General features: G+C 41.1%; 2 protein-coding genes and 1 long non-coding RNA gene across 3 annotated transcripts; 1 reads left to right on the forward strand and 2 right to left on the reverse strand.

Moving 5' to 3' along the window:
* The first annotated feature begins 147 nt into the window (after window positions 1-147).
* On the forward strand, window positions 148-2895 carry mycbp (MYC binding protein). Its single transcript, XM_074612715.1, has 5 exons — window positions 148-304; window positions 566-638; window positions 785-833; window positions 2410-2539; window positions 2647-2895. The coding sequence occupies exons 1-5, from the start codon at window positions 290-292 to the stop codon at window positions 2689-2691; spliced, it is 312 nt and encodes a 103-aa protein (XP_074468816.1). The 5' UTR covers window positions 148-289; the 3' UTR covers window positions 2692-2895.
* A 1443-nt stretch (window positions 2896-4338) lies between these two features.
* gja9b (gap junction protein alpha 9b) lies at window positions 4339-7084 on the reverse strand. Its single transcript, XM_074612692.1, has one exon. It carries the CDS (start codon window positions 6411-6413, stop codon window positions 4905-4907), a length of 1509 nt encoding a protein of 502 aa, XP_074468793.1. The 5' UTR covers window positions 6414-7084; the 3' UTR covers window positions 4339-4904.
* Window positions 7085-9640: 2556 nt separating this feature from the next.
* Window positions 9641-11616, reverse strand: LOC141754229 (uncharacterized). Its single transcript, XR_012590580.1, has 3 exons — window positions 11312-11616; window positions 10067-10444; window positions 9641-9919 (listed from the first exon to the last, which is right to left on the reverse strand). It is a non-coding gene; the product is annotated as an uncharacterized LOC141754229 (long non-coding RNA).
* Window positions 11617-12171: the final 555 nt, after the last annotated feature.

Consider the following 12171-nt stretch of genomic DNA (forward strand, 5'->3'; position numbering starts at 1 on the left):
TAAAGTACTAAAATAATAATAATAATAATAATAATAATAATAATAATAATTTTAACTTTTTATCACTGCTATTCAGTCGTACTTCTTTTTTTAAATATGTTATTTAAAAAAAAAAAAAAAAAAAAAAAAAAGCTAGTCAGGAAGAAATGCATTTCCGGTCGTGTTGTTATGGCAACGAATGCACCTCCTGTGTGTTGTAGACTGAAGTAAACAGACAGGTTACAACCCTCCAGCCCAGCTACCAACTAACAACTATCTGTATATAAATTATAGAGTTCTCGTCGCATCCATGGCCCATTACAGAGTAAGTATTTGGTTACATCATTTTGTAGCTGTTAATAATGTTTACTCGGTAAATATGATAGTTCCTTGTGTGCTAACTAGCTAGCATCACAGCACTGTGCCCTCTGGGCTTGTTTGCATGAAGCTGTAGAGGCAGTGAACTCACCTCCAGCGGAGGCGTGCATTGTTTTATTCACAGTTATTGTGTCCGTTGGTGAAACCAGTCCGACGTGTGCTGCTGACTGACTGTATGTGTGAGTTAAATATGTGTCTCGTGTTTCAGGCCTCAGACTCGAAGCGAGAACAGTTTAGAAGATATCTTGAAAAGTCTGGAGTGCTCGATACTATAACCAGCGGTAGGTATACAATACAGGCAATCCACACACCTCATTCAGTATGTAAATGTGCATCTAATACATGGTGTTAAACCCACACATTCACTCACTCTTCACCCATATCCCTGCTCTGCTGCTTCATCACCATTGTGTTTCTCTTTTTGCAGTTTTAGTGGCACTTTATGAAGAGACTGACAAACCTAACAATGCCCTGGAGTATCCTTCTCTCGTGTGTGCAGTTTTATAGAACTTTTAGGGGTAATAAACAAGTGTTGGTGGAGTGCCTGAAATAACGACCCTCCAAACCCAGTGTGTTTTTATAAGACAATGGCAGAAAAATATATAGATTTTTAGTTTGGTCAACTATGTACATGGTATGGTACATCTGATGAAATACATTGATAAAATATGTTAATTAATATCCAGCCTATTAATCCCGGTTTTACCGCAATGACATGTTTCTGCTTTGAGTTGAACCTCTTCAGGGTTTCTCCAAGGAAACCGTGTAGCTGAGCATTGTGGTCCCTGTTGTACTAAAACCTGAACTAACATGGCAACAGAAAAGGAAATGACTCAATCTTTGCCATTACAAGCCCCTTTTTCCACATGCACTTTAACCTGCGAGGAGAATTATTCTCCTTCATGGCATACATTTGAGGACAAGAGACTTTGTAAATTTTTGACAACTCTTGACCTAGTAATATTTACAGGCAAGGTTCTCCGTGGTTTAACAAAGGCAATATTAATCCTGGAAAAGTTCACAGTGTTTAAAATGTCAGCAATCTAGCAAGGGAGATATACACTCACCGGCCACTTTATTAGGCACACCTGTTCAATTGCTTGTTAACACAAATAGCTAATCAGCCAATCACATGGCAGCAACTCAATGCATTTAGAAATCTAGAGGTGGTGAAGACGACTTGCTGAAGTTCAAAAACTGAGCATCAGAATGGGGAAGAAAGGGGATTTAAGTGACTTTGAACGTGGCATGGTTGTTGGTGCCAGACGGGCTGGTCTGAGTATTTCAAAAACTGCTGATCTACTGGGATTTTCACGCACAACCATCTCTAGGGTTTACAGAGAATGGTCCGAAAAAGAGAAAATATCCAGTGAGCGGCAGTTGTGTGGACGAAAATGCCTTGTTGATGTCAGAGGTCAGAGGAGAATGGGCAGAGTGGTTGGAGATGATAGAAAGGCAACAGTAACTCAAATAACCACTCGTTACAACCAAGGTATGCAGAATACCATCTCTGAACGTACAACACGTCGAACTTTGAAGCAGATGGGCTACAGCAGCAGAAGACCACCCGGTACTAGCAAGGTGTACCTAATAAAGTGGCTGGTGAGTGTATAATATATATATATTTAGGTGGCCTGTGTGACAGAATTGCATTTTTTTTCATCTATCAAGAATAAATGTGTCACCTGGAAACAGATTGAACATAGCTTTTTTTTTCTGTATAGGAGACTTAAGTGTGAAAACCACTGCTAGATAATTGAACCCAGAAAGGCTGCAGTTTTATGTGTCAGCCAGGCTGTGGTTTATTGTTTGGCAGGTTCCTGTCATTCAGTATCAGGCAGAAGATTGGTATAGTTCACACAGGGAGCCTATTCTTGAGCCAGAGGAATTGTTTTCTTGCAGACATCATCATTTTGCTTTACATGAATGCTCCTAGAGGGAAACAAGTCACTGTTGTTGTCCTCACCTAGCTTGACCCGTCTGGCTTGGTAACAATAAAAGATTTCTGTATATTATTAATAGAACACACGTTGACCTTAACCACCCTCACAGTTTCATAAAGCTTCAACTCGGTGCGGCTGGTCCAGAGCCAGCAGACGCCGAGACTCTTCGCATGGAGATGTCCGACCTACAACAGAAGTGCAACCTTCTCATGGAGGAGAACAAAGAGCTGAGAAACAGGGTGAGATGCTGGTAAAAGTCCACATTTACAGATCACCAGAGCAGCCTGTGTTTGAGTGTGTTGCTCCTAATGTAACCTCTAACCTCTGCCTCAATATCATTTTCCAGCTGATGCAGTACGAACCATCACCTGAGGAGGGAGCAGCAGAGTAGAAAGGAGCGATTATGTCATTGCTTTCTGGGGTAAAAACAACAACAAAAAAATAAACAAATAAACAAAAGCATTTTTTTTGAAGAATATGTAAATGTTTATTAAATAATAATGGATGTACAGTGAATACAAAATCACTGTTATTTTTTGTTATATAACAAGAAGCAACTGTTTCTTTGTCATAAATAAAAAAAAAATTCTCAGCATTTGGCATCAGTCATTCTCTTGATGTCCTAAATTGACAATTGTTCCTCTGTTTCCAACCAAAGGATTCTACGTATATGCAGCCACTCATCTGAAATAAATACATTAAAAAGATTTCTAATTTTTTTTTTTAGAATGGCCTTTCATTTTTTCAGACATTTTAATTGATATATTCTGTATTATTGAGTAAGAAATTGTCTTATAAAAGCAATAATTCAGAGGTCGCTGCTCATATGCCTGAAGGGAAATTAAAGTCTGATAAATGACAGCACATTAAAGAAAATCTTTTATTCACGTCGCCATAACAACGCAAAGATATTTAGCACTTATTTTCCATTGTGACAGAGACATCCAGAACTGTGTATCTTTATGTGTAATGTTCTTAGTGAAGAGCTCTCATGTTGGAACAGGGGTTGGATTCATTCAGATAGCGTCACTGATTTAAAAGCATCCTGTTGTGTAACACCATATTGTGACCTGAAACAACATTATAGATTTGTGGTTTTCCATTCCAGTCTAATCATTCAGACAGATCTGTTGCATACAGTCAAATCATTAAATGTCCATAACAGACTTGTTAAAGCAGCAGTAGGCAGATTGGAGCAAATAGGATTTAAAAAAAGTTATTTTTATAAAACGGTCACTATATACTGACAGTAGTGCATGAGACAGGTAATCTGGAAAACATCATGTGCCCCTGTGTCCTCCGGTATCCTCCGGTGTCCTCCAGTGCTCCTAACGCCATCTGCAAGATTTCCCAGACCGGAGGAAAACAACCAATCAGAGCCGAGCTGGAGCCTTGCCGTCTCTGAACAGCTGTCAGTCGCTTGCAAACTCCGATCAAACGGTCAAACTACGCAGCGCTGATCAAATATGAATCAATATTCTGTTAAACATCTTGTAGTGTACTGTTTAGCTGTAAAATGAGAACGTTTTTGACCCGGCAGCCATGTTGAGATCAGTTGAGGAAATACCAAGCATCAGCTGGAGAAAACGTTCTCATTTTACAGCTAAACAGTACACTACAAGATGATTCTGAGAACATTTGAGGGGAGAAATAGGCATTACAGTAACAGAATCCATCCATCCATCTGCAACCGCTTATCCCGTTAGGGGTCGCGGGGGGGGCTGGAGCCGATCCCAGCTGACATTGGGCGAAGGCGGGGTACACCCTGGACAGGTCGCTAGTCCATCACAGGGCTGACACATAGAGACAGACAACCATTCACACTCACATTCACACCTACGGGCAATTTAGAGTCAACAATTAACCTAACCTGCATGTCTTTGGACTGTGGGAGGAAACCGGAGTACCCGGAGAAAACCCACGCTAACACGGGGAGAACATGCAAACTCCACACAGAAGGGCCCCAAGCCAGATTTGAACCTGCAACCCTCTAGCTGTGAGGCGCCAGTGCTAACCACTGCACCACCGTAACAGAATATTGATTCATATTTGATCAGCGCTGCCTAGTTTTACCATTTGATTGGAGTTCACGAGTGATTGACAGCTGCCTGTTGAATGAACAGCCAATAGGAACGCTCTCTCTCTCAAATGACCTGTGATTGGCCAAAGTTTCCCGTCGGGCTAGATTTTCTAAAGCCTGAAAACAGAGCCATGAGGAGGAGCAGAAGTCTAGTTATCTCTCAGAACACTTGAATTACAATATGCTGCAAGGTTATTATGGAATTATTGCCCAATGATGCCAAAAATATTCTGCCTACTGCAGGTTAATGTACAGTCTATTGTGGTCTCACCACCTGTTAATATCCGAAAAGTAGATGTTAGATCGCAGATTTAAATTGAAATATGATGGAAAAAGGCTGCTCTTCGGAGTCAAGAGCATAATCTCCTTAGCAATGGGTAACAAAGGCCTTTTGTGCTTGTTATGATGTCTTTTAAAGAGCTTTAAATGTGTGAAAAGTGCAGTAAAATAGTGTTCACATAAGTTGCACCCAAACATGGCTTATTGAGAGTTTCTGTCACCACGTTGGCGAGCATACTGTCTGTTTATATTTGCAGATCAGTTGGAGCTCTCCTGCTGCTGGCACTGCTCGCCGCTGACACTCGGCGGTTTGGAGAGGAGGCGGTGGGGCTGTTGCTCTCCCGACTGTGTCGAGATACTGAGCTCAGCTCCCCTGCAGAGTCCGGGCTCTGAGACCTGCTCGGCCTCTTTATGTCTGATTTCGAGAGCATCCTCGCTCGGGGTCCGACACAGCTGCTATGTAGCTTCACGCTGTTGTTCCCGTGGTAGGAATCTCCACTGTCCGAGCCATTCCCCTCGACCAGAGTGGAGCAGTGCCAAGGTGGACTGACCCTCCGTGACTTCCTTGCAATGCCTGACAGTGTGGTGCAGGAGGAAGTGTCTGCTACGGGGAGGGTGGGGTACTCAGAGCTGGCACACTCCATGTCCTCATGATGGGGTGAAGGTTGTTCATCTGGCTCATCCTGTTTGTCTGCAGGAGGAGAACGTGTCTCGCTGCTCGTGTTGTTGGAGTTGCTGTTTTGCTCCGTGGGGCTCGGCACTCCCTCCTTGCCGTCCTTGTGGCTGTCTGGCTTTACACCAGGGTCCCCTTTTATTGGGACGAAGACAGAGGAGGCATTAAGAAGAGGGTAGGCAGGGCCGTTGCCCTGCTTCTCCAACAGTAATGTGTATCCACACGGTGCTGTGGGGATAGTAGTCTTCGGACCCACAGACGTGCCTACGCAAATCTGATGCACTACTGAGTTCTTTTTTGATTTGTCGACATAATAATCATCGAGATCGGCCTTCAGATGTGGGTAGAAGTCCAGGATGCTCTTCTTAACCTTCTTGAATGCCAGGTGCATGAGCTCAAGAAGGCTGAGAAAGAGGGAGAGACAGGCAATCCCCTGCATGAACAACATGAAAACGGTTTTCTCAGTGGGCCTGGAGACGAAGCAGTCTACCACATTTGGGCACGGCTCCCTTTCACACTTGTAAAGAGGGTGCAGGCGGTGTCCATAGAGGATGTACTGACACACCATGAAGCTGACCTCCACCACTGAGCGAGTAACAATGTGGACCAGATAAGTACACAACAGAGAGCCCCTCAGCGGAGCTTTGTTGAGCTTCCCCTGCTCCAGCTGCTTCATCTCCTTCTCAATCCTCCTCCGCATCTCCACCAGCTCCACGTCCACCGCCTCCAGCTCCCGACGGAGAGCCACCTTCTTGCAGTGGCGCTCCTTCTCCAGAGCTCGCAGCTGGTAGATGGCGTGACCCATGTACACCAGGGAGGGCGAGGACACGAAGATCACCTGTAGCACCCAGTAGCGGATGAGGGAGATGGGGAAGGCCTGGTCGTAGCAGACGTTGCGGCAGCCGGGCTGGTCGGTGTTGCAGACGAAGTCGGACTGCTCGTCGTTCCACACGTCTTCTGCTGCGACGCCCAGCACCAACATCCGGAATATGAACAAGATGGTCAGCCAGATCTTGCCGACCATGGTGGAGTGGATATGTACCTCCTCCAAGATCCCGCCGAGGAAGTTCCAGTCTCCCATTTTCTACATTAGCAGTGCTCTAATGAATGGGGGAAAAAAATCAGTTATGATTGTTAATAAAGCCCTGACGGATATTGGATTTTAGAGGCCCGTAATGGTATTAATATGTGGGAGTTTTAAAAATCTGTTAATGTTGCTGATAGGCGATGGCAAGCTGGCGGCCTGCAGCTAATGGTTCTAACAGTGCTATCAATGGCGAAAGTGCTGACAGAGCTAAGTGTTTACCTGAGGGGGATGCTACGCTTCTGCAATGACGGTGTTATCAGCTGTAACCGCTGTATATATAAAATAGTACAATACAGTGAGATATAAAGTCAGTGGAAAGTATGAACTTGAAAGTTTGTCCTGCAGTCAATCTTAGTGAAACATGAAAATAAATGACTTCTTCAAGGTGCATCATTAGGTTTATAGTCCAACCAATACTGAAATGTTGAGGCTGATACTGATATTTATGTTTGGGACTTAAAAAATCAATATAAGGATATTTAAAAAAACAAACAAAAAAACAACAACACATAGGCCTACCGGTCGGTAGTATACAAATACAAACAATCTTGAAACAGATCTCTACATTTCCATTAAAGAATTGTGATCAAGATACAGACCAAGAGGGACATTTTACAGTTTCAAAATCAACCGGTCGGTGCTCTCTGGTGGACAAACTATATAATGGAGACACTCACTTAACCCCAAACCTAGTTCAACACCGATACTGATATATCTGTCTGATTTTTGTTATCACATAAACAGATGAAAGAGGTGAAGCAGCTAATACTGAAACAAAGCTACGTCTGAAAACTAGTGGTGGAAAGTGACTAAGTACATTCACTCAAGTACTTAAGTACAGTTTTGAGCTACTTGTACTTTACTTCCATTTTATGCCACTACATTTCAGAGGGAAATATTGGACTCTTTGCTGCACTACATTTTTTGACAGATGGAGTTACCAGCTACTTTTTAGATCAATATTTTATACAATAAAACTAGTTTCTAAAATGATACATTGCTGAGGATCCAACTCCCCTGATATATCTATATAAATCAGTTAAAACTAGCTCCACCTCGACTAATATTAAAATGGCCTTTCATCAAATACATCAATTTACTCCATCGTGAGTATCTTTTACTTTTGCTACTTGAAGTATTTTTCTGATAATACTTATGAACTTTTTAAATCAAATTTCGAATGCAAAGCTCATACTTATAACACAGTATTTTCTACATTGTGGTATTGCTAAGATTAAGATCCAAAACGTCTTCCACCACTGTTGAGAACAAGGTTTTCAATTTTACAACCAGTTTACCCAGTTACAGCAGAACCCGATCCCATTAGGCACTAAAATGTATTAGTGATTGGGATGGTCCTAAATGGTTGCAATTAAGTATTTTAATATCTTCTTATCCCCTAGTGTTAAGTTTTGTATTGGTAAAACTGGAAATCATTAGGCATCACCAATCATGTCAAACAATCAACATAAATCAATCATTTTAACAAAAGAGAGAAAAAATTGCACCATATAAAGCTGATATATTCAGCTCACTGTAATTATGTAACAAAATGGCATGGCTTACACAAAAAGGTAAAAAACTTATTTTAAAATGAGTCAACTTACCTTTCATCTTAGATATGAAATTTAACATTAAAAGGCCTTTTGCAATAATGCTGCTGATGCTGTAGAACACACTCCTACCAGCACATCGTTTCTCTTCGTTATCCTCTTCTAAAAGAAGAACCTTTCCCAAGATTTCAGTCTCCGCTGTTGGTGAAAACTGGACTAAAACAAATGATCCCTGACGGCTTTCGCTGTTCACAATTTATAGCCTGTGAAAGACAAAAACGATCGATACTGCTGCGGTGCTCTGTTGTCATTTACCTCGCAGCAGTATGAATGGACTGACTGCCAGAGTCATTAGGGGTGAAATGTGTTGCAAATGTAAGAGTTTGTCGCCTGCTTCTGGTTGAAACCAAAGGACCCTGAACTGGTTTGATCCTCTAAATCTCACAACACAGAAGTGGTGCACTGGGTTTGATGGGAATCTGGCATCTGAGAGTGACTTGAAAGGTGGATTATAATCTACACAGGAAAATGCTTCTAAAGAGGATCAATATCCTGATTTAATCTGAAACTTTACATTGAAAGACCGGTTCAAATGCTACCATAGATACCCAATACTCATTTAAAACATCAAGCTGTGTTGCATAAGAGCCACAGCTAATGAGCAGTGTAATATGAGTTCACGCCCAGTTCACTGCTCTGTTATAACCCGTGTTGAATGGTGTTGGTTGACGCAGCTGGAGCTCAGTCGATTAATTGATTAATCAGTCGATAAAAAATTAACCTGAAACTATTTTGATAATCGATAAATCATTTTTTTTTTTTTTTAAAGTTATTTTTTTGGGGGCATTTTTCCATTTTTATTGAGGACAGTGGATAGAGAGAGAGTGGATACGGAAAGGGCCACAGGCCGGATTCGAACCCGGGCCGCCGCGGTCAGGACCAAGCCTTGATACATGGACGCCCGCTCTACCAACTCCGCTAAAGCTGGGGAACAATAGTCTGGATGGGCGGGGGAAGAAGGTGGAAAAAGGGGGAAAAAGGGGGAGAAAGGGGGGAGAGGAAAAGAGGAGGAAAAGAGAGGAAAAGAAAGAAAAAGAGAGAAAGAGAGAAGAAAACACAACTCTGTAGATCTTATTTTCACCCACATGGTGTTTTGAAGTCTTTATACACCATAGTATTTTTGTTAAAGAATAAAAACATTATTTTTTGTGCTTTTCGGGGGGAACAATACATGTCCACTTGAGAGGCAGTTCGAATCTCGTCTCTGGCAGGGTCGAAGTTTATAATATGCAGTAAAAAATAGTTTGTGTTGCTCGTGTAAACTTGAATTGACTCAAGATATAATTTTAATGCAAGACTTGTGCACTGCAACTAATACATTAATATTGAAAATCGTTCAGGTTTCCTTATACAGTCATATAACTGGTGGATTACTACAGATAACAAATATACAAAACATCATCATCCATGATGATGTTTTGCATTATTATTATTGCATACATCCTCCTTATGACTGATTAATGAACTGTTAGGCAAGATAGGTCAAAATGTTAGTAGAATAAATTATAATGTACTGGAGAATAGTTGAGCAATATGTTTTAATTGGGATGGACTTGCTGTGTGTAATTAATTAAAAAAATAACCATAGGAATACACATGAATTGAGACAGCAATGATATTAAAGCTTTAACTTTATTGTCTTTGGGCCTGGAACACGTGAAACAACAAGAACAAATCATTTGAAGAAGATAATACTATTCTTAATGTTTGTCATTGGGTCTGATTCCCTGCAACATCAGACAGAATGATTTACAGCACACAGATTCACCAGAAACTCCGTCAGCTCAGACTCCAGCGGGGCCTCCGGCAGTGACCAGCCCACTGTAGATTGCTGGGCCCTCTGTCAACGTCCAGCAGGTTTTGCTACAGGGCCACAATTGTGCTTCCCTTATAAAGAAACATGAAAAGAACAACAGAGACTGAATATTTATTCACACAACAGGCTTATGTGAGTAATTAATGAAATGAAAACAACAACATTGTCTTATTCTTTTTGGACTAAGCATGGTATTCCAAATTACAGATATTACTAACCTGCTGGTTGCTGAGAGTCATGGAGGTCTGTGTCCTCAGTTCTACCAGGTGCTCTGCAAGGCTGTCAACCCGATCCATACCTGGCATACCATGCCCGTCCCCTAAACATACAATTTGTCATCAGTAAGCAAATAAACAGGATAAACTGCTGTGAAATTACACTACATGTAACATATAATGTCTTAATGTCCGTATGCTGTCTGTTGTATGTTAAATAGATTCGACCCAACTGTTACTATTGCTTTATTGTGAGGTTTATGTAAACATTACTTACCAACTGTATTTCTGCCACCTGAGACACCAGGTGAGGATTCAGACTGGACTGCAGGCTGAGCTTCTGGGGCAGAGGATACAGGATGACTGACAGCCTGGAGAAGTCTAAACAGACATTGAAATCAAACTTATATGTAGAAACAATTTCACACATATGATAATTATGTTTCTTTTACCTTGAAAAACCTTACAAACTACAGTCATGTTTATATAACTTAAGTATGAACGTTTAATATAACGTTTATGATCATATAATCATTAATCATGAACATTAATATAACACAGCAGTTATCTGACAGTTACCTGTCTGAGCTAAAAACAGTGATTGTGATAGTAAACTTTGTTTCACAACGTTAAGAAGCTAATACAGTAGCAGTCATACTGTATATGTATATATAGCTTTAGTATTAACATAACGTTTATGATCATATAATCATTAATATAACACCACAGTTATCTTACAGTTACCTGTCTGAGCTAAAAGAAGTGACTGTGGTAGTGTTAGTTTAACAACGCTGAGGAGCTCATACAGTAGGAGTAACGTTACCTCTATGTAACTGTAACTGTAACGTAGCCTCAGCATAATAATCAGAGCTCTGAACAGATGATAAAGTGATTGGTAACTAATTCACCAGGTTTAACATAATTAAAGCCAGGCTAGCTCAGACAGAGTAACATTACAAACCTATTCATTGATTTCACAGCGAATCTTAATCAGCCCACATTAAAAAACGCCAGAAAGCTAAAACACGTTTAATCCGTATTGTCTAAGAGAACCCAATATCAATGTTACGTAATGTTAATAATGACATTTACCTGTCTGTAGCTGAATATAATGTTAATAATGACATTTACCTGTCTGTAGCTGAATATAATGTTAATAATGACATTTACCTGTCTGTAGCTGAATATAATGTTAATAATGACATTTACCTGTCTGTAGCTGAATATAATGTTAATAATGACATTTACCTGTCTGTAGCTGAATAGGCGTTTCTGCGACGACGGCAGTGAATAGTTCAAAAGTCCCTCCTCCGCATCGCGTCCGCTGGGACGGCTGTGATTGGCTATTCAAAAATGGATGACGTGGCGGAGATCAGCCACACGATTCGTTGCCTGAAAATGGAATCCAGAGCTCCGATTGGCTGTATCCGCGGTGAAAATGGATGACGTCGGCAGTGAAAATGGAAAGCCGCCACATGATTTGTCGAGAGAAAATGGAAATCCTGGAAGCTGATTGGTCGGCAGACCCACTCTATCCCTCTCCCGCTGCCGCTAACCCAGGCGCCAATTGATAAATCATTTAAGTCCTTTTTTTCTCTCAAGCATGCCCAACATTTATTGCTTCAAGCTTCTCAGTTGTGAAGCTTTAATGCTTTTCTTTGTTCTTCATGACAGTAAGTAGGCTGATCAATGGACTAATCTTTGCAGCATTAGCTGCAGTTTGTCTGCACGGCCACATCCTCAGGAATCTGTTACAACAGAGGTTCTCAAACTTTTTGGGGCCAGGGACCCCTTAAAAGGGAGAACATTTTCCAAGGGTTAGGGTTAGCATGTGTCCCGACCCGGTACATTTATACGCTTAAAAAGTTACAAATAGTCCCTTTAATATTGAATATTATTATGGCGGTGAGCTGATACCACCCCCATCGTAGGTTATAGTTAGCAAAACACTGAATTCCATTCAATATATATATATATATATATATATATATATATATAATACCCCCAAAGTTGTTGGATACATATGTCAAATTGCAGAAAATTGCATCATTATTTCCCTTTTTTCTGAGGAAGGACCCCCCCCATGGCCCCAGCTCTAATTGGCTTGC

This window comes from Sebastes fasciatus, chromosome 17, assembly GCF_043250625.1.
Source record: "Sebastes fasciatus isolate fSebFas1 chromosome 17, fSebFas1.pri, whole genome shotgun sequence".
Lineage (NCBI taxonomy): Eukaryota > Metazoa > Chordata > Actinopteri > Perciformes > Sebastidae > Sebastes > Sebastes fasciatus.

Excerpts from the sequence above, each read along its gene's own strand:
- mycbp (XM_074612715.1), top strand. Across the intron at positions 639-784 it reads GCTCGATACTATAACCAGCG|TTTTAGTGGCACTTTATGAA; the intron begins GTAGGTATACAA and ends CTCTTTTTGCAG. Across the intron at positions 2,540-2,646 it reads ACAAAGAGCTGAGAAACAGG|CTGATGCAGTACGAACCATC; the intron begins GTGAGATGCTGG and ends ATCATTTTCCAG.
- gja9b (XM_074612692.1), bottom strand. The coding sequence starts at position 6,413 with ATGGGAGACTGGAACTTCCTCGGCGGGATCTTGGAGGAGGTACATATC.